This window comes from Citrus clementina, unplaced genomic scaffold (genome assembly GCF_000493195.1).
Source record: "Citrus clementina cultivar Clemenules unplaced genomic scaffold, Citrus_clementina_v1.0 scaffold_3, whole genome shotgun sequence".
In the NCBI taxonomy this organism is placed as follows: Eukaryota; Viridiplantae; Streptophyta; class Magnoliopsida; order Sapindales; family Rutaceae; genus Citrus; species Citrus x clementina.
In genome coordinates, this window is record NW_006262339.1 from 20667738 (window position 1) to 20689070 (window position 21333).

Below are 21333 nucleotides of genomic sequence, written 5' to 3' on the forward strand. Positions count from 1 at the left end.
CCAGCTATTACCTGTGGTATTTCTGTTTTGGTACGAGTGCAGATTAAACTAACTGTTCATTTGGCAGACATTCTGATAATTGCATTTTATATTCTTATTTCCAAATTTTGAAGTGCTTCTTCTAAATTTTTTTGTTCAATTTTCCAGTTCTTTAAAACGGAGCCTCTTCCTTGTGATCCATCAAATTTGCCAAAATATCCTCCGAGCAAGGAACTAGACGCCAAGCTTCGTGATCAGGAAGCAAGAAAGTATGCTATCAGACACTATTAATTCTTTCTTAAATACGTCTGTGTATCTGTATGTTGTTTCCATTTCAGAAGATCCTGTCATAATTTATTAAGGACATTCACATATATGCATTCTCTTGCAAACTGTAGGCAAGAAGCGGAGGCTGTTAGAGGGCGTGGACCTGAATCTGTTAGACGAGGTTCAAGAGATTTTAGTGCAGTCCGAACACCAGAGTTCATACCATCAGGACAGTCAAAACCCACAAGCATCAGCCACAAATTCCATAACCAGGAGGATAGTTGTTCTGGCTTCCGGATTGAACCGCCTACAGTAGGTAGGCAGAATGTAAACTCTCATTCTAGTACAGCAGTTCACCCTAGCGCATCATGGAATAAGAGTACGGTCTCTACAAGAAATAATTCAGAGTTGAGAACGCAGAGATCTCATTTGCCTCAGACAGCAGCTGACTTCTCTAACAATAATAATCGAATGAATGATAGAGTGTTCATCAGGGATTCAAATATGGTAAAGAAACTCTTACTTTTCCCTCGTACCCTTGGCTATGATAAAATTAAAAAAAAATATTTCCTGTCCACATTTCGCTAAATTGTTCTTAAGCCAAGTGTTGAATCCTTCTGTGGTCATCATGATTTTGTACTTAATAGAACTGCATTGCACTTGTGTTATTTCAGGGGTATGTGCCGAAGAAAAACAGGATTCATTACTCTGGACCATTGATGCCTCCTGGGGGAAACATGGAAGACATACTTAAAGAGCACGAGAGACAAATACAGCATGCTGTCCGTAAAGCTCGTCTTGAGAAGTCTGGAACTAACAACAATGGCCTTGTTGTCGGTCAGCCAAATCATTATGGAAGATATGGACGGTAACTCTCAAGAATTTTGACTGTGGTTCCTTGTTAGCATTGGATCCTCACAGGGGTCTGACTATTCTCGACAGCAAAATCAGTTGACTTCTCTGGGAAGCTAACATTGTTTGTCGATCCATAATCATATACCGTAGACATAAATGCCGTGGAGGCTGGGAGGCTTAAACCGATGTTGAGCTGATGCCTATGATTGGAGGTTATGAAAGATTCTCATGCAGTCAAAAATAGTTCTGGAGTTCATAAAATTGACAGGCATCTGTGCATAGTTTTCTTTTATCCTGTATTTTGTTTATACTTGCACCTTGTGGGTGAGGGAGCTTGATTTGTAATTTTGTATAGCAGAAGGGGGAAGGGTTGTTGGGTTAGATGAAAAGTATTTGTGTACTGGCTGTAACATATCTGTCCTTTCACTGTATTTAAGAGATGGGTTTACGCTTGTCTTGCTCATTCTGTGAAATTTAGCTAAACTGAACATAAAATTTCAGGCATATACTCATTCCAGAAACCCAAGCAACAAAGGATTCCTGTCACCCTCATGGATTTCCCAACCAAACGCAGCATTTTATTGGATGTAGTTGGTTCAGCTGATAAGATCTATAAGAAAGGTTTCAGTTCTAATTCTGCGCACGCTAGAATTAGGGATAGTTTACATATAATCAGTCTCTGGGCGAGCTTCAATAGAAAATGAATGGAATTTGCTGTAACTAATGAAAATGATGCATAGCTTAGTCCTATGTAATTATGCATAGCTTACTTCTATGCAATTAGGGACACACACTGTGAATGGAACAGTGATTTTGGTATTTAATATGAGAGAAAAATTCATTATTTTTTTTCCCATAATTCGCTGATCAACTGCTTTATTTTGCTTACTTCTGGGACCTACTTATAAAATTTTGTATCGTAAATTTAAGTTTTCAAAATATTTTTCAGGATCCTCTCTTAACTTGCAAAGGTTGCTCAGGACATGTTTAGAGAGAGAGAGAACTTTGAACCCAACAAAACATTCTAACAAAAATCTTTACATGAAAATTAATCAAATAATAAAACATTACACATTTCATCAAATGCAAGCCACAAATTGATTTCTTTTGGCCCTATGACTATGATTTTCCTTTCATGAACTGACTCTTTAAATTTAGCACAAAGATTTTATTTTGCTCTCAATAAGATAATGTGAGTATTATTACATACATAAACTATAATTAGCAAGGTTCTTATGGGGAAAAAACAGAAAAATGGTAAAAGATCTACTGACTAAAAAAGTCAGTGAACTTTCTGTACATTTGGCTGCTCAAATACCCTCATCACAGATTCTGCTTCAACTTCCAGAATGATATCTACATTCTAGGGGCAACCATTAGCTAAAATATACCTACATATCTTGCTTAGGCTTCCGGCTCAATTCCGAGTAGTGACCACCCATAAGCTGCAAAATTTCCTCCCACAAACTCTCTGATGATGTATCGGATGTAGCACCACAGATCAAATCTGAGCTACATGCAGCAACATACCAATAATCTGATTCAATCTCCTCTCTCAATTGATCCAGCTGCCAACCGGCATAACCAACAAAGAATCTGAAATCCTGAGGTTTAAGCACCCCTTTCTTCACCAGGGCTGCCGCTTCATCCAAGCTGTTTCTTGCCCCGAAACATAGGCCAGGAATAACCTCCTCAAACCCAGGAAGTTTTGACTGACCTGTTTTAAGAAGAAACATGCTGGCTTCCAGAGGCCCACCAAAATGCAAAGAACAATCAGCAAAAGTGGTCGCTAATTCATGATTTGTAGGCTTCATGTGTTTGATCTTCTTGTGAAGTGGACGGTTAATGACAACTCCGAATGGCCCTTCCTGTGGATGTCTGGTACCAGATCTGAGGAGCAGAACAACAGTCCTCTCAAAGGTACGAATCCCATCAAGCTTTTCTGTGGCAACAAGGACACAGCCCGTCTCAGGAACTGGAATAGGGTGGGCCCATTTTAGGCCTAGAGGTTTGGACTCATGAGTTGACCCACCTTGGTTTTGGGTATCAGATTCTGACTTCTCTGCCTGATCAAATAATTAAAGTGTAAATTTCACTATGCATGTCTTTCATTATGTCAGTGAAAAAGACACTCCATATCAAGTCATGAAGTAATTACTGTATCACAGCAGAAAGGAATAAAAATGAGGCTATGATCCAGATCAAATTGGCTCAGGTAAAGTAGTGGTTTAATGGTCATTGAAACAGCTACTTTTAAAAAAAGAAGGCTGGGGGGGGGGGGGGGGGGGGGGTGGTTGTGGAACTAAAAACGGAAGAAAAACAGTAATGGCACTCAGCCTGGAATCTTTTCACCCAACAAGTCTCAGCTCTGGGGCATTGCTTTGATCTTAGAAATGTAGGTGAAAAAGAAAAACATTGAATGGCTTTAAAATTAAACCCTTTTCATTATATTTGTACTTCCTTTTCCAAAAGAAGGATAGAAGTATCCCAACTTCTCCTTCAAGAATTTTCCAAATAAGTATATTTACTTCTATTGAAAGTGTAATTTGACCGATATAACAGGCAGGGCTACACTACTAGAGCAAATCCAAAAGACACAATGTAACTCCAACTAAGGTTTATTATCAGAAGTTGTGAACTAAACTGACTAAAACATTAGAAAGGAAAAAGGTGAGCTTCCCAAATCTGTTGCACTTCCTAAAACTTCAATACTGTCCATTGTGGAATAGAGTAAACAAACAAACAACGACCAACTCACTAAAGACAAAATACTTCACCTGTTCCCGGGCAAACAGATTAGCTCTGAACTCTCTCCAGTCCAAGTTTATATGAGGGGACTTCTGGGATGCAGTGTCATTGGATTTGTTGCTGTCAGAAGAATTGTTTCGTTTCAGATTATCTCCTTCTGGACTAGATCGATCACCATTTCCTGAATTCATAATCATAATTGTTAATTGTGTTAAACTACAATTTAAGTAGGTTAAAAGTTTAAGCACCCATTAGACCGGTCAATATCCAACTACAAGCTCCATCGGAACAAGAATCATGTGGAAGTCAAGACCCAGTATGTAATTATCATTGGTCTTATCTTCAGTCAGTGTTCGAGATCCCAAAGATAATTTCTGCTCACACAAGTTCTCCAAAACTAGTCAAAATATAAAAATTCTTGCTAGAGACCAGTTACTACCTAATAAAAGATTTAGATAAGAGTTTTTATTATCATAAGCTATTATGAGAAGTAGTAAGAAGAATATCATGAATTTTCTCTTTGTAAGTAAATATGTAAAGATACATACAGAGGAGTTTAAATGAAAGCTGTTTGCTAAAGTAAAAGGTATTCATAGATGGTTCAATAATCTTTCAGGACTCAAGCCACTGTCCGTGGAATTATATCTCCTCGAGGAATAGTATTATTTACTCTAATATGAGCTTGGGTAATGGCAATGAAGAAAGTAAGATTTGGGCAGATACATAAATAGGGAATTTCCCTCAGAGTTCTGTTGCTGCATATCTACAAGCTGCCTGGTTCCTATAATGATTCTGCTTTGAGTATGGTTTACTATTTTCTCTATGGGATTGAATCTAGGACATAAAAGAAATCTAAATAATAGAGAAGCTAAAGAATGGGCACACTTTCTGCCTTTTATCAAAGTAGTTCCATACAACCTATCAGGCTTAAATAAGGAAATGGAATCTTGATAAACCAGGGTGCTTATCTAACAAATCTTCCTTTACTAGGCCAATTGACGATCACAACCTCATTTTTTCAGACACCTTTTAATACTAGAAGGCTAAGATCCTCCTGAAGTGGAGTGTTAGCCAGCAACATTGTTCAAGGGAACTAACACAAATCATACTATTTGAAAGAGACAAAATATGTGTCCGACTCCTGCATAATGTATTGTAGGCAATTATAAAGTTAAAACATCCACTCTGTTTTACTGACCTGTCAATTTGAATTTGTGTTATAACTTTGTCTTGGTTTCTAATGTGAAATGGGTTATTCTAATCTCGTTTGCAGCATTTTATTTATAGGAAGATAGGAGACTTCAAATTTCATGAAGATGGTTTGTGTTTGTTATCCTAAGAGTCATTTTTGGACAGAAATGAAATAAGTTTTAACGTTAGAGGATGAAGGAATCTTTAGTTCTCTGGGTAATGTAAGATCCACAAAGCCATTTCAATTTCTCTACCCTACGGGTTTGGCTTTCTATAATCCCTGCTCCATACCCTTCTTTTCTTTTTCAGTTTTTCTCTGCCCATAACCTAAAAAATACACCTATAAACAAAAAAGCAAAGATTGCACAGAGTTAGCAGTTGATTTGATAGATTATTTGTGCAGCATGTACTAGAAAATGATTTACGAAAACACAGCTCCATAAAATGCATTTTATATAATCCGACTAAATGGCAATAATACTTGTACAGGCTCTCTTTTTTCATTAAGAAGTGTCCTTGTCTTCGCTAGAATTTGAAGATTCAGAGTTAAAAGAACAGGATTTCCATACTCTTAAGTACTTCCATCATGTCTTGCTAATGTTTAGCTTTTGCCAAGAGAATCTTATTGTTTGACATAAATGAAAACTACTAAGCAACAAAATAATGTTGATTGTAACTCTAGTTAAGGCTTGATGAATGAATTTAGGAAGAAGTCCAAAAATATAAAATCATAGTACAAGCACAGAGCTAAGGATGGACCTATTATTGACAGATAAAGAATTTAGCTCTTTCAATGAATCTCATCAAACACACAGCAAATTGAACTATCATCACCTAAATTAAGTTCCTTCCCCCAAAAGTATCAAGCCTGTTATTATATACAGTGACAACCGCATGAGCAATAAAAAAAGTACTGAGTTGGTTCAAGACCCAAGTCACATCTCTAGCTGAAGGAGCAATTGAACCAGAAGATATTGTTGTTTTGCACAACTATCCAAACACATACTGAACAACAAACACCAATGCTGCTTTTTGTGCAAAAATAAAGGCTTAGCTTTGATTGTTCATTCTGTCAGAACAGCAATAATAATAGGAAAATGAACAAAAACATCCAAAAACAAAAGGGAAGAACAAGAAGATCAAAAATGAAAAGCATATAAGATTCAATCTATCCAGAGCCATACATTAAATTGAAATACAATATCCGTGCAGCTACACAAATGTCTTTGCAGGTTCCATAATCAACATAATATTGAGTCCATGGAAGTGCAAGCAGCAAAGGCTAGTGAAGCACGGAACAAAATTGTAACTACCTACTAATGGCTTTAAAAACAGTTTAGATGATATATAACACTACCAAAATAATCTCGTATTCCTCATATTGCTTAACGTAAGAGGATTGAGCAATGCAAGTCATAACCCATTGAGAGTAGTTCTAACTACTAAGTCTCTGCATTATGAAAACCCTTCAATAACACGCACTTGGAAACTAAGGTTTACCAGCACTCGCTCACTTATACTTGCCAATTTTATTTCACATCACCTCAATCCCAACATACCCTAAATTCCTTTTAGTGAGCTTAAAATGAAACCATAAGTTATGATTTCAATTTTTTCACTGTATCATCAAACAGACATTTGCTATACACACGTAATTTCACTTTCTAACACTGATCCTAGTGAAATTTTTTCAAAATATAACTACAATTTTTCCAGAAACCATACATCAACACCTAAAGCCACAATAACCCTAAAACCCCAAAATTCAACCTCCATCACAGAATCTAAAACAAACCCAGATTACAAAATAATCCAATATACATACATACATACATATATGTATGTATATATGTATGTGTGTGCCTCTCTCTCTCTCTCTATGTATATATATAGATACATACATATACATATATAATCATTACCAGGCGAAGATGAGTTGCTGTCGTGGTTCTTCTTGGCCATAGAAGTAACAAGCAACTTATGATTCTGAGTATGAGATGAAACGAGTCTGCGTTTCAAGACATTGATCTCAAAAACTCCAACTTTACCCATAAAACTGGAACCGGGTTTACAAATCCTCATCCAAACAGGAGGGCCTAAGCTCGCGTTCTTTACATGCACCGTCCACAGATCCATTTTTCCCCACCTCCAACCTTATCAACAATTCTAATTCTTTTTTTTTTTAATTTTTAATTTTGTTTACCTTCAATTTTCTTTTTTTCTAATGGGTGGCTTTTTGATCGATGATTTTGTGAGAGAGGAGAAAAAAGATCCCGTTAGAAACGATGAATTGAGAGAGAGCGCGAGAGAGATAATCTGCCCAGCACTGGATATTAGATGAGAAGGAGACGAAAGAAGTGATAGCGACGGCCGACGGTTTCAAGGGTGAGAGAATATGCTTCGTTTCAAACAAATTATTACCCGGATAATAACATCTGTATCCTTAATTTATTATTTTTCTCAAATAATAATAAAGTATTCTAATTTATATAGAACTGGTCCTAGGATCATGTTGAATTGAATAAAAGTGCCTTTTAATGTTAACTTTTGTTCTATACGAATACTTAGTAATGAAAAGTTGTTTTTATTTATTTTTTATTTTTTTACTTCATGAAATTCTATTGACATTTACAATCTAAACTCTATTAAATTCTTATAAATCAATTATGTGATGATGCAATTCAAAATATTATGGCTTATAATATGCCGAATCTACTTCTAAATATTTGGAAGAAAATCAACCTTCATAATGCATATGAAAAGACTCAAATTCTCTACTATAGTACTTAAATAAAGAGGTGACAAATGTTTATTACTCAACCAAGAAGTGATATAATTTAATTTTTATTTTATTTGTTTTGTTTCTATTTACTTTAATTAGAGGGCCATTGAATTTCATGTTATTCCCTCTAAAGAAACTTAAACCTAGGACCTTAGTCCCATGGAGCCATGGAGATTCTGTTCCTATGACTTGAGCTAGAATTCACCTAAAAATTCAACTTTTTAGCATTATTGTGGCTTGAACCTTAGCCATGTGTTTGAAACTAAATCATTTTAACTATTCTACCACATAATTTTTCTTAAATTTAGTTATAATTAAAGAATAGTTTATTTATAATTAAAAAATCTGATTGCTTTTATTATTAGTATAAGCTTTAATTTTAGCATTCTAGTTAAACTAGTAAAAAGACTCTTGCTTTATTTTAAAAATCTTACTTCTACCATCTCATAAAATTATATTTAAACAAAATATATCTAAAATTGATACACAATTTTTGCTAAAAATTATAATTAATAACTAAAAAAAAATTAAAAGTTCTATTTACAAAACTTGTATCGGCATTAGATCGATTTGAAAAAGCTCTAAAGCTTATGCCAAACAATTTTTCCTGAAAGGGTGAAAGTCAAAATTCAATCTTATGAGGATAAATAACTATTTACCAAACATGCGTGCTCAAAAAAGAAAAAGAAAAAAAGAAACTAAACATGCATTTGACATGGTATTGGATCTATATGATAAGAATAAAAACGTTATTGTTCTTTTCGCGATACAAAACAATGCTAGGTATTGTGATGTTATTACACAGATTATTTTGCTGTGTGAGTGGCGTATGTTAGAGGATTGGGGTTAGTTTGGGAGTGTCGTGCGCCGGCACGTAATTTGACGCGCCTAAAGGGTAAAGTGGACCGAGTCTCTTGACTGTTGACAGTTATGGATTGCTGAGGATTTGCTAAAACGACCCCGGTAACATATCGAAACTTTCTCATGGACTACCTTGAATGCCACTAAAGCCTTGTCTTATGAAGTGCAAACTCACAATTTATTGAGGGCCCAAGTTATTGTTGTAAATGGTGCTTCACCATTTCATTAAGATAGAAGCCCCCCATAGGAAAATTAGTATTTTCTTTCTCTTGTTTAACCTATAATTTTGTGTATTATGTCTCAAGATGATCATTATAAAAAAAATTAATTAATAAAGCTATTAATAAGGTAATTCGAGGTACTTTGTTTTAGTATAAACTTTTTCTTTATCTGTTTTATTTATAACACATTATCAGCACAACAGCTGATTTGATGCAAATAATATCGTACTTTGATACAGACAGTTTAATTTTTACTACTTTTGTTTATTTATACTTATTTCTTTTATGCTTTATCATTATTATATTTTTATATTGTTCGTTTATTTGTTTATAACAATTTTAATTTATAGGACTGGTTTTATAATACCAATTATATTATTATTATTTTGTTAATATGTTATTATTTTATTAATATGATTGGTTTAATTTATTAGTTTATATGTCTTGTTTAACCGTTGACCAAGTTATTTTAATTTTAATAAATTAAGATCTGTTCTTACATATATTTATCGTTGAATGAAGTTTACAATATAAATAAAGTGGTGAGAACATATCTTAATTTTAATAAATTAAGATTTTTTCTTACATATATTTATCTTTGAATATTATTGGATAACCTGAAGTTTACAATATAAATAAAATGGTGAGAACCTAAAGTAGTAAGTTATGATTTTAGAAGCTATAACCTGAGGTTCTAAATACATGCATGAAATTTCTACAAATTTTATAATTTTTTTGTTTATATTTAAATATTTTATATTTATATTGTCATTTTTTTGGGTTGATTATTAATGAGGTTTTGAAAAATGGAGAATCTCAAGAATTCCTTAATTCCCACTCTTGAAGTTTTTAGAAAAAAACTACCTTTCATGGTGTTGGGTGCCAGAAAAAACCCTTCAGGCTATAGGCCTAAAAGGTGTTAAGTGGAAGGAAATGAATCATGCTTTTAAGAAAAATCAAAAGTTATGATTTTCTTTCTCCATCACTTACATTAGTACCTAAAAGCCCAATATTTGGTGGTGGAAGATCCATTAACTATCTAAAATAACCTCAAGGATAGATTTGACCATCAGAGAGATATTTTCATGGCAAAAACCAAAAATGAGTTGTTAAACATGAGTTTATGAGACTATGCAAGAATCTCTAACTATAACTCTACTCTATTCTTGGTAGTGTCGTTAAGGTGCACCAAATTTAAAACCTTACCACTAATATAAATAATTAGTACAGAACGAGTAAGGATCGATCCCACAGAGACTATGCTAGTTATATTTATTATTAACTCCAAAGCAAGATTTAAAATAAAATAATAGTAGTAATAATAATAGTAATATAAATTAATCTAACTAAAGAAAATGCCAATTATAAATAAAAGGGGAGTTTATGAATTTTTAACTAAATAGTAAGAAGTAAAGAAATTAAAACTACGAACAAGAATTTAATAAAAAAAAAACTCTAATTAAAGGAGAAAGAAATAATAATGATGAAAACTTTGGTTAAAAGATCATTCGCCACCACCAAACATGCACATAATATATCAATTCTATTATCAATTTATATTGAAACTATCAACCGTAGACAACAATAAGCTCTGTTAGTCTCAATCTTTCCTTAGTGTGTCGTTAGACAAAACAAGCTCTTCACCTAATCTCTAACCATTAAATAATTTAAAACAAGCTCTTTAAATTTAAGATAATGGAAGCATTAAACAGAGAAAGATATTAGGTTGATCTAGGTAATAAACACACAAGCTCGGATTATTTAACCTAAGTTATGTTCTTCAATTGAAATAACTAATTCCAACCTGCTACTAATGATTAAAATATCAAGACAATTACGGATCAAGAATTTTAATCTAGCAATAAAATTTATTCAAGTCCTATCTAATTGGCCACTTAAATAAAACAAGAATAAACCATGAACATTAATTATAGAAGAACATAAACAATCTCAATTAAATAAATTGAATGATAGAATTTAAATTTAATTGCATAGCATGTTTAGGGTTTTGAATTCACTCTCAACCAAATAAAAATCTAGTATAACATAATTGAATTGAGAATAAGAGAATTGATAAAACCAATCATGGAGATTAATTCAAACGGCTGCCTTTTTCTTCAATTGAATTCCGGCTGCTGATTTTTTTCTTCTTCTTGCCGAATTGGATCAGTTTTGCTCCAAACCTGCAGCTGCTGCTCTTCTCTTCTCCCGATTCTCCTTTTTTGCTCTCTGGCAGCTCTCCTTTTATAATGCTCTAAATCCTCTCACGAAAAGGATTAAAAACAAAAGTAAAGCCGCCACTTTCTAAAACCAAAGTTTGGCTTTTATATTTAGTCTTCAAATGGGCCCCACCGACTTTTCCAACTCTTAAGCCAAAGGCCAAGCCTTTTAATTTGCTTTGGCTTCCCTCACATGCACTCTTTGATTTGGCTAATATTTCTCATGTCCTTTAGCTAATAATTCAGCCAATCAATTTAATTGTTTCTTCTTCTCCTTTCGACTTTATCACCACGGCAGCGAGCATCAACAATCTTCAACTCTCTCTAGCTTTGATCCCTTTAAGCACAAATTATTCCCAAAATGCACCTAAAATAACAAAATATAAAAATTAACATAAAATTAACATAATAAAATATAATTTACTAAATTAAAAATTAACTAAAATAACTAGAATATTTAAGACCAAAACAAGAAAAAGATAGAGGAATTAATAGCAAAATATATGAAAAATATGCACTTATCAATTCTACATCACTTCAGAACTAATATTGCGTGGCGAAACAATTACTGAAAAAGATATGCTTGAGAAGATATCCTCCACATTTAATATATCAAATATAGTCTTACAATAATAATACTGAAGTATTGATATAACAAATACTTTAAGCTAATAACATCTCTTTTGATTATAGAATAAAACAATGAGTTCTTGATGAAAAATCATGAATTATATCCAATTGTTTCTTAATTATTCCTAGAAACGAATGCAAATGCAAGTACCAATAGTGGACACAATCCAAAAAGTAAGATACCCTATGGTGGTCACTGGAACTCAGGACAATGGAACAATAGAAATAGACTCCATCAGAAGTGGAACATTTATGAGAGATATAATAAATACAACGTTGCAAAAAAAAATGATATAAATGATAATGAAGAAATTTGTTATCGATGTGGAGGAAAAGGACATTGGTCACATCATACCGTGAAAACGAACATCTAATAGGTCTCTACCAAGCATCTAAGAAAAGAAAAAGAAATATTGAGAATAATCTAGTCAATAACTCAGATTATTTTGATCTGACTCATCTTGATGTCTCCGATTTCTTCAAAGATAAAGAGGGGAAAATTGATCACTTAATTGGTGATGGAAATATCCACAATAATTAAGTTCTCGTTATTATGCCATATTATTAAGTTATTAATATGTTAATTTTGTACTTTTATAGTTTCATTAGATTAGATGTACTTAATACTTATATATAATCATGATGTCTAACATGAACTTTGTTTTATGTAAAGTTATGGATTTTAGAAATAAATTATCTTTTTATGAATTTTAGAAATAAATTATCTTTTTTAGAAACAAAAGTTGGGGATATATGCTTGGCTGAACCATATACACTATTCTTTAAGATGAAAAAAAAAAACACTTCTTGGAAATAAAGATACTTGAGGGAAAAGTAAATACTACTTTTGGTCCTGCAGACCTAATTACTTTTAGTCCTGCATACCTAATAGAAGGCTCATAAAAGTTATACTCTTATTAGCAAGCGGAACAAAACTAGTAATCTAAAGTGTTTATATCCAAGAAGATCTAAAATAAATAAACTGATTTTTAAGGATAACCACCGAAATGGATATCATATTGAGACGTTAAATTAAAAATAATATGGAATATCTCTACATTATTAAAAATGACTTAGGAAAGAAATAGATATTAGAAAAGCTTTCAACATTCTCATTAGGATTGTAGTATACAACTACGAACGCGACTAAGAGCTACGCAATAATGAACCAAAAGTTCACAGATAAAAAAATATTTATGTCCTTGGACACCTAAGATATACAATGATGCATAGATTATTAAAAATTCTTCTAGACATCCATTGAAGAACCACAAGATTCTATTGCCCAATAAGATTATTTGTACCACATACTTATAAGAAAAGTTTGTGGTTAGACCATCCCTTTCTAAGATCAATAATGAATCTCTATCATTTTTACAAAGAATTCAAGGAGATATATTTGGACCAATTCATCCACCTTGTGTACCATTTCGTTACTTTATGATTTTAATTGATGCATCTGTATGGTGGTCACATACTTGTTTATTGTCCACATGCAATGTTACGTGTTCAAGACTAATTGCCCAAATTATAAAATTAAGGGCACGATTTTCAGATTATGTAATTAAGTATATACATCTAGATAATGCTAGTAAGTTTATATTTAAAACATTTGATGACTACTGTATGTCAGTTGGTGTTGATGTCGAACATATGATTCCATAAGAACATACACAAAATGGATTGGCAGAATCATTAATTAAGCGATTGTAGATAAATGTAAGAACTTTACTTATGCATACAAAAATGCCAATATCTAAATCAGATTATGCTATTTTACATGTTGCGGTTTAGTTTGTCTTAGGCCATTGTTTGCCATCAATATTCTTCTTTACAGCTTGTACTTGGTCAACAATCTGACATTTCCCATCTACGTACTTTTGATTGTGCTGTGCATATTCCTATACCACCCCTCAATGCACAAAGATGAGACCTTAATATCTTTTGGGAATTTATATCAGTTTTAACTCACCTTTGAATTATAAGATATCTTGAATCCCTGGCAGTTGATCTTTCACCATATGTTTTGGAGATTTATGCATTTGTAAGACAATTTTTCTATCACCGGGGAATAGAAAACCTCTTAAAGTAAGGTATGAGCTTTCTTGGAAAGCTTTCACTTTATCTTATTTAAATCCTTATACTAATCAATGTGAAAATAAAGTACGAAGGATAATTTGCATAAAATTATAAATCAATTATCAAATTCATTTACAGATGCAGTAATAGTAACCAAGTTCTAGCTGCTAATATATATAACCCAGGTGATAGTTCCTACTGAAAAATCAAGTGTTAAAGAAGCTAATGATTTATTTGTTGCGCGTTAGAAACATGGCAGATCACTTGGTTTCAAAGACAATGTTCCTTGAAAGAAGAGATAAAAGATCAGGATCGTATTGAAAATAATGCTAGAGCTATAAACTACCTATATTATCTTAATCGCAAGTTCTAAATTGATCAATAGATTTTATTTAGTTCACATGATGAATTTTCTTGTTTAATTTATTCTTATTGTGTCTCTTTGATCCTAATTTAAAGTTATCATGTAGTGTTTGATTAAATTATCAATTGTTTGTGATTCAGAGGACTTATATGGCTACTGGTTAGCACGAGCCTATATATATTTCAAGGGAGAATTACCAATTTCCCCCTTAGTGTAATAAATATATATCATTTACCCCCTGCTATTTTATAATAACTAAACCCTCATGACAACATAAGTTTATAATATTACCCTTATTTTTAAATACACTTTTATTTATACTTATTATAAATTAAATAAATCATATGAATAAAAACTAAAAAAAAAACTTAGTATTAAAAACAAGAAATATATATTTTGATGTGAACAAAAAAAATTAATAATAAAATTTTTTCTTGTACTTTTTTATTTTTTAAATATTTTCTTATAATAAATATTTTATCATATTTTAAAATTAAATTTAAAAAGTAAAAGAAAATCTTTTATTATTTATTTTATAATATTTTTTTATTAATCATTCAAGTTTTGATACTTAAGTTTCTTATATATTTATTATAAGAAAATGTTTATAAAGTAAAAAAGTACAAAAAAAATATTTTACTATTAATTCTTTCACATCAAAACATATATTTCTTATTTTTTATATTTATTTTTTATTTTAATTTCCATTCATGTAATTTATTTTATCTAAAATAAAAATAAGTAAAAGTGTATTTGAAAATAAAGATAATATTGTAAACTTATATTGTCGGGGGATTATTGACCAATATGAAAATAACAGGGGAAAAATATTATATATTGATTAGTATAGGAGAAAAATTAGCAATCTCCCTATATTTCAAACCTAGAAACCGTAAAATTTTACTCTCAAGATTATAAAGAATTTTGAATCTACAAGGAACTCTCAAAATTTCCATTCAATGGATTGCTTGCATCAAGAGCTTTGCTTTGGTTTCTGCTATTCAAACTTATATCTACCTTTTGAAGCTTATCTGTGCCATCAACAATATCACTATGTATAAAATAAACCCCCAACGATAAATGCTGCCAAGCCATCAGTAGCTACCAGATTCTCGGTCTTAAGAGCAAGCAATAAGTGAATGCTACATGGAGTTTTTTAATGATTCATCAGTATGATTATAATCAAAGAAGAAATTGGGGGCTTAGTGTAGTTTTAGCCTTTTTATGATTTTTGTTAGTAACTTTATATATATATATATATATGGGTGTGCATTGGTTCTGTTCGGTTCCATTCCCTTTGATTTTGGGATAAACTGAAATTTTTATTCGATTCACGTCGGAATTCAAAAAGACCAATAGACATTTAAGGAAAATAAAAATCGAATCAAAACCAAGTGGTTCAATTTGGTACGGTTTTGATTTAGTTTTGGTTTCGGTTTGCCTTAATAATTCTGAATTAACATTTTTTTAAAGACACATCCAATAGTCAAATTGTTCTTATATACAAACAAAAAAATAAGATTTATGTAAAAAACTTCAAATTTGAAGAAAAACCACGGTCGTTGTCAAAAGAGAACCAAAGAAAAATATTTACTATGCAAAAAAATTATTATTACCATATTTTCAGAAATAATTTTCTCTCAATTAAGTCCGAAATACACCCAAAATACTAAAGTTTCCTAATGCTCACTTAATGCTTAACTTGCATTAGATTGTTTAGTTCCCTAGATTTTAAATGCTTCTCTGGATTACATGCTCTTTTTCCTCTCTTATTTTAAAATGCAAAACTTGCCTACGATCAAGGCAAATTATTCAAGGAAGGCATTGAATTTTGGCTGCCTTTCTTGACTTTCTTTTTCTTTTTTTAATCAAACTTTTCAACAATCTCTACCATGATTTAAAAAAAAAAAGAAATATGTAACTACTACCACTGCCATTACCTATAGTCATAATACTCAACATAGAGAATTATCATACTCTACCATAGAGAGTATACTCACTTGGAATTGGTTATTAATTCCAAGAATTATACATCAGCACATGTCCAAATATCTCACTAAAATTTATGGCTCAAATTCCATGCTGGCTTACCTGGAAGTTCATCAGTTATCGACTTAAATTTCACTACACTCCCTACATTAATGTTGACAATGCCTTAAGTGCAAATTTTGTGGACCCACTAGCAGTACCACATCCCCCTTCGTGGCACTAACGGCACATCATGAGAATGTCTTCATCATCCATTTTAGGGACTATCGTCTTCCACGATGATGAGTAACTTACCATTAGTAATATTGTCAGTACTATTTTAGAGCCACTTGTTGGCCCTAATTGATTTCTCGTATGATAATCTTTTTTCAGATGTCCCAATTGTTCACACCCCCAACAGACTCTTTTGTTCTTAGAGTTATCTTTCTTCCAATTCCCTAAAATTGCCAAAGTCAAGACATTTGTGGCTTAAGTACTTTCACCACTCATTCTTCTTTCTTCTGAGAGTAAAGTATGAGTAACTTCTTCAAGATCTATTATCTTTTTCTCATACATCAAATTAGGTAACTGGTGCTTGTAAGAAATTAAAAAATTACCATAACAGCCTAAGCACCTTATATTCGTCTTCAATTTTAACTTCAATGGCTTTTAATTCTGTTACAATACTATTCAAAATACTGAGGTAATAAAAAATTTTTGTACCTTTAGCAATTCGTAGTGAGTGAAATCACTTCATCATGTACAATCGACTTGAGATGTTTTTTTTGTCTAATATAAAATTTTTAGCCTTTTCTAAAGCTCTTTTACCATCAGACCATTTCTTACATTTGCAAGAATATTCTTTGTTAGACGTAATCGTAAAGCGCTTGTGGCTCTATCATCCAACTCTTCCAGATCTTCATCGCTTATACTAGTTTTTCTAAAGTCATTACTAAAAGCAGGGGATGCTTTCCCTTTCAATGCCTTATGTAGCCTATTGAATTAATACATCCTTGAATTGAATTTGCCACAAGCCAAAATTGATTTTCCCATCAAATTTTTCTATTTTGATTTTCAATGGACTTTAAAACCTTAATCCTGACATATTTCCTTTGCAAAGCTATCTTTGATCTTCACTAAGGACTATTTGGATTAGCTCCCACTGCTTCACTTAAATAGTACAATATACGTATATATTACTGTATACAAGAACAACATCTTAACCCTAAAAACTTAACTAATGGCTCTGATACTACTGTTAGAAAATTAAAATTCCTCAAAAGATTATGCTAAGCAAATTTGTCAAGCAACAAATTGATAGAAAAATTAAGTGGAAAACAATACGAATGTCACAATGTAATATTTAGATGGAAAACTCTAAATTCAAATAAAAACCACAATTATTGTAAAAAAAAAACCAAAGAAAAATATTTACTACGTGAAAAATTGTTATAAACACATTTTTAAAAATAATTTTCTCTCACCTAAGGCTCAAATACACCCAAAATACTAAAGCTTCCCAAAACTCACTCAACACTTAACTTGCATTAAATTGTTCAGCTCTCTAGATTTTGGATGCTTCTTTGGATGACATGCCCTTCTTCCACTCTTTCTTTTACATGCAACACTTGCCTACAATCAAGGCAAATTATTCGAGGAAGGCACTAGATTTTGGCACCCTTTCTTGACTTCTTGAGGCCGCCTTTCTTGACTTTTTTTTTCTCTTTTAATCACACTTTCAACAGTCTCTCTACGGACTATTTTGCCATAAAACAGATTTTTACATCAAATTTAAATGTACTCATGACTTTTCTTGTTTTCTTAATTTTAAAATAAACTTGATTTCAATTCCAGCATTCAAAAATGAATTGTATGTACTGCTTATATCAGTCATCTCACAGCGGATGCGTATAGCAATTTAGTGCAGATTTTTGAAGAGCAGAAAACTTCTATCTGAATTTGTACTCTCAAAAACCAAACCCATGTTGACGTACACACCAATTCAAAAGAAAAAAGAAACAGATTAAGTCATATAGTTTACACACGAAAATGCCTAAAGTTGGGAGCAATTAATTGTCCGATGAAACATATGCACTGATGAAGCCAGCGTCTCATCTCAATGAAATAGCCCTCTTTGGATTAATTACTTGGCTAAAACCTTGGAGCATAATAGACCAAAAGCAAACACCAAAGGCCAGAAACAAATTTTTATTGGAGAATCAGCATGTCGGCGAGCAAAACTATAATGAATTGCAGCAAAAATGCACTGACAGAGGGCACAGACCAGTCCAATAATATCCTTGAAGTTACCAAAAGGCCTGTTACGCGACCGAGAATAGAACCAAGGCCAAGGTAATGTGCCCTTCCATCTCCATACAACTTTTTGCTTTTGGCATGTGTAAATGAGTTCCACAAGGCATACAACCAGGGCTGCAAATGACAGTAACATACCCAAAAGCACATACTGAGGTTTCCGCGCAGAAGAGAGTTGGTCAAAAACCGCCGATGGAATCTCCAGGACAAAGTTGGTGATTACAAAGATCCACTCTAAATCAACGTCCTATATAAAAAAAAAGTGAAATAAACCCATGGCGTTCCGGTAAGCAACTGAAAATTACCTTAATTAGAAGAAAAAGTATAGCTGCAAAAACAAGATAATTCTATGATCGATTGACCTTCAAGAGTAAAATTCAGAAAATCGATATTTAAAAGTTATAAATACTGTTTAGTCTTTAAAATTTAATGCGCTCACTAAAATTCTTTTTTAGTTCACAAAATTCAGTGATTTCATTAGATAAGGAAACAATAACAATATTCCAAGCACTTTCACGTTGATATTATACAAATTATTTTGTGAACTTAAAGAGCATTTGTGTAATATGATTATGTATAAATTTGATCATCTGTGCTCGTAAACCAATAAAAGTGAAATCTATTTTATCGGTATACATAATTCAGTAATGAATAATAATATATTTACTACAGTTAGTCCACCATCATTATAGGACAAAAAAAAAATTATTATAAGACAATTTTTTTTTTTTCCCGGTTGGGTCATGTTACGCTAATTAGTATATACAGTTACATGCAATAGCAATCGCACGGGTAAAATGATAGTAGTACATGTAAGCTGTAGCTATCCATGTGAAAGCAGGAGAAAATAAAGGAAGAGAGTTCACCTGTAGCTGATGGGGAGGATGAGGTTGAGCCCATGAAGGCGGCGGCCATGGTGAATGTAGAGGACGTGGTTGAGCCCATGAAGGCGATCGTGGCGGCGATGATGAGTAGCTAGGCGATCGCAGCAGCAAGGATGAGTGGCTAGGTGATAGCGGCGGCGATGTTGAGCCCAACTCTGCTTCTGTGGTAAGCAGATGTGTCCGATGTGATCGGTCTCTCTGCACAGGTTAATTCATAATTCTTCTTTTTTTAATTAGTAGTTCTTGTTAATTGTCTCATTTATTAATTATTCACAGCGAATTACTAAGTTAGAAAGTAAAGATTATTTGTCTAATTTATTTAAACTAAGGAAAGAGATTTCACATTTGTCTTATATATTTACTAATTAATTAATTAGAACTTGAACAGCATTTGAGAACAATAAGTGAGCCGAGCACAGTTTTTTTGGGACAATTAATAGAAAAGCAAAGAAAATAATTTTCATTTAATTAAGTGAAATTATTTCCTCTCAAAAGCAGAAGTAATTTTTTTGGAGTAACAGTGTAATTAATAATGCTCAATCAAAATTTTATCAACTAAATCCCAACAAAAATCTAAAGTAGCAACAGTTTCCATGAATAATATAGAAGCAAGAAAGCAAACTCATGGCACTAAATAGAGTTTCCTTGCCCAAAAAAAAAAAGGAATAAAAATCAATTACCCTTCATGAAAATTTTAATAAACAAAAGTAATCAAGGGAAAGATTAGAACTAGTACCAATTGCGAATTGGGTGGGCTGCTCGAAAGAGTTACAGAATCTTGATTCTGCAACGGAGGTGTACCATATTCTATACCAGCTGAGGATAAGATCTCAAGGATCTGCGGAAGCTTTTCCAGTTTTGAGCAGCCTGTAAGATCAATTTTTTTAAGAAATCCTGAATGAATTTTAGCTGGAAAACTTTTCAGGTTTATTATCTCTTCATCATCTCCCCGAAAATAGATCTTAGTTTTCTGTTGGGACAATCAAGTAAGGCCAAGACAAATCATTAATTAGCATGTACATGTATATGAGAAATAATTAATTAAACATTTATTACTGAAACATGATTAGACAAATATATAATATTATGATACCTGAACGCCATTCGAAAGTTGTATAGTGTTGCTTTCAGTCATTTTACGAACTTCATCAAAAGAAGAAGAATTCACGACAAGTTCACAGGATGAAAATATATATAGATGCTTTAGGAGGTTTCATGGCAGCAAGTTTCGTCTGCCAACACTTTTTTCTCATCCAACAATTTCGTAGCAGCTTCATTGACTTCTTAGTTGAAACCGCGTGTGTTTTTCTTTTCAAGTGAAGAAGAATTGGGCATGATATATATATATATATATATATATATAGATGCTTTAGGACGTTTCATGGCAGCTAGTTTCGTCTGAAAACACTTTTTTTCTCATCCAACAATTTCGTAGCAGCAGCTTCATTGACTTCTTAGCTGAAACCGCGTGCGTTTTTCTTTCAAGTGAAGAAGAATTGAGCATGAGTGTTTACGATAACCACTTGTGTGAGTCGGGTCCAGCTGTAGGCCGGTTTATGGTATTATAGAAATGTCTAAATTTTTTATATATTTTCAAATACGTCCTTTATTATTATCATTGTTGATGTTGTTATTTTTATTATTATTGTCATTATTATTCTTATTTTCACTACTATTATTATTTTTATTACTATCATTGTTATTACTATAATAATAATAATAATAATAATAATAATAATAATAAGTAGACATACCAATGGAAATACTATTTATTTCAATTCTAATTCTTAAAACTTAAATAAATAATTTATTTTAATTCTTATTTCTCATATCAATACCAACACATCTTGATGACAATGATAGAGAGTGACAGACAAAAAAAAAAATAAATGAATTTGATGTCAGAGTCTCTTTTGAGTTTGTACTAAGATTTGAGCAACATTTAGCCATTTACTACCTCCAACTCTAAATT

The 21333-nt window shown here is 32.2% G+C and overlaps 3 protein-coding genes across 3 annotated transcripts in view; 1 reads left to right on the forward strand and 2 right to left on the reverse strand.

The window, feature by feature from the left end:
* The window catches only part of LOC18049638 (probable serine/threonine-protein kinase At1g54610), a 6935-nt gene extending 5351 nt beyond the window's left edge, over positions 1-1584 (forward strand). The window contains exons 5-7 of the mRNA XM_006441563.2: positions 110-248; positions 378-753; positions 921-1584. Coding sequence (XP_006441626.2) covers positions 110-248; positions 378-753; positions 921-1118 — 713 coding nt within the window. The 3' untranslated portion in view covers positions 1119-1584. The remainder of the gene's footprint in view (positions 1-109; positions 249-377; positions 754-920) is intronic.
* A 670-nt stretch (positions 1585-2254) lies between these two features.
* Positions 2255-7427, reverse strand: LOC18049640 (UPF0301 protein Cpar_0662). Its single transcript, XM_006441566.2, has 3 exons — positions 6963-7427; positions 3879-4030; positions 2255-3167 (listed from the first exon to the last, which is right to left on the reverse strand). Exons 1-3 carry the CDS (start codon positions 7174-7176, stop codon positions 2493-2495), a joined length of 1041 nt encoding a protein of 346 aa, XP_006441629.1. The 5' UTR covers positions 7177-7427; the 3' UTR covers positions 2255-2492.
* Positions 7428-18118: 10691 nt separating this feature from the next.
* LOC18049641 lies at positions 18119-20854 on the reverse strand. The gene is made up of 4 exons (XM_006441568.2): positions 20455-20854; positions 20098-20331; positions 19344-19559; positions 18119-18724 (listed from the first exon to the last, which is right to left on the reverse strand). Exons 1-4 carry the CDS (start codon positions 20494-20496, stop codon positions 18308-18310), a joined length of 909 nt encoding a protein of 302 aa, XP_006441631.1. The 5' UTR covers positions 20497-20854; the 3' UTR covers positions 18119-18307.
* Positions 20855-21333: the final 479 nt, after the last annotated feature.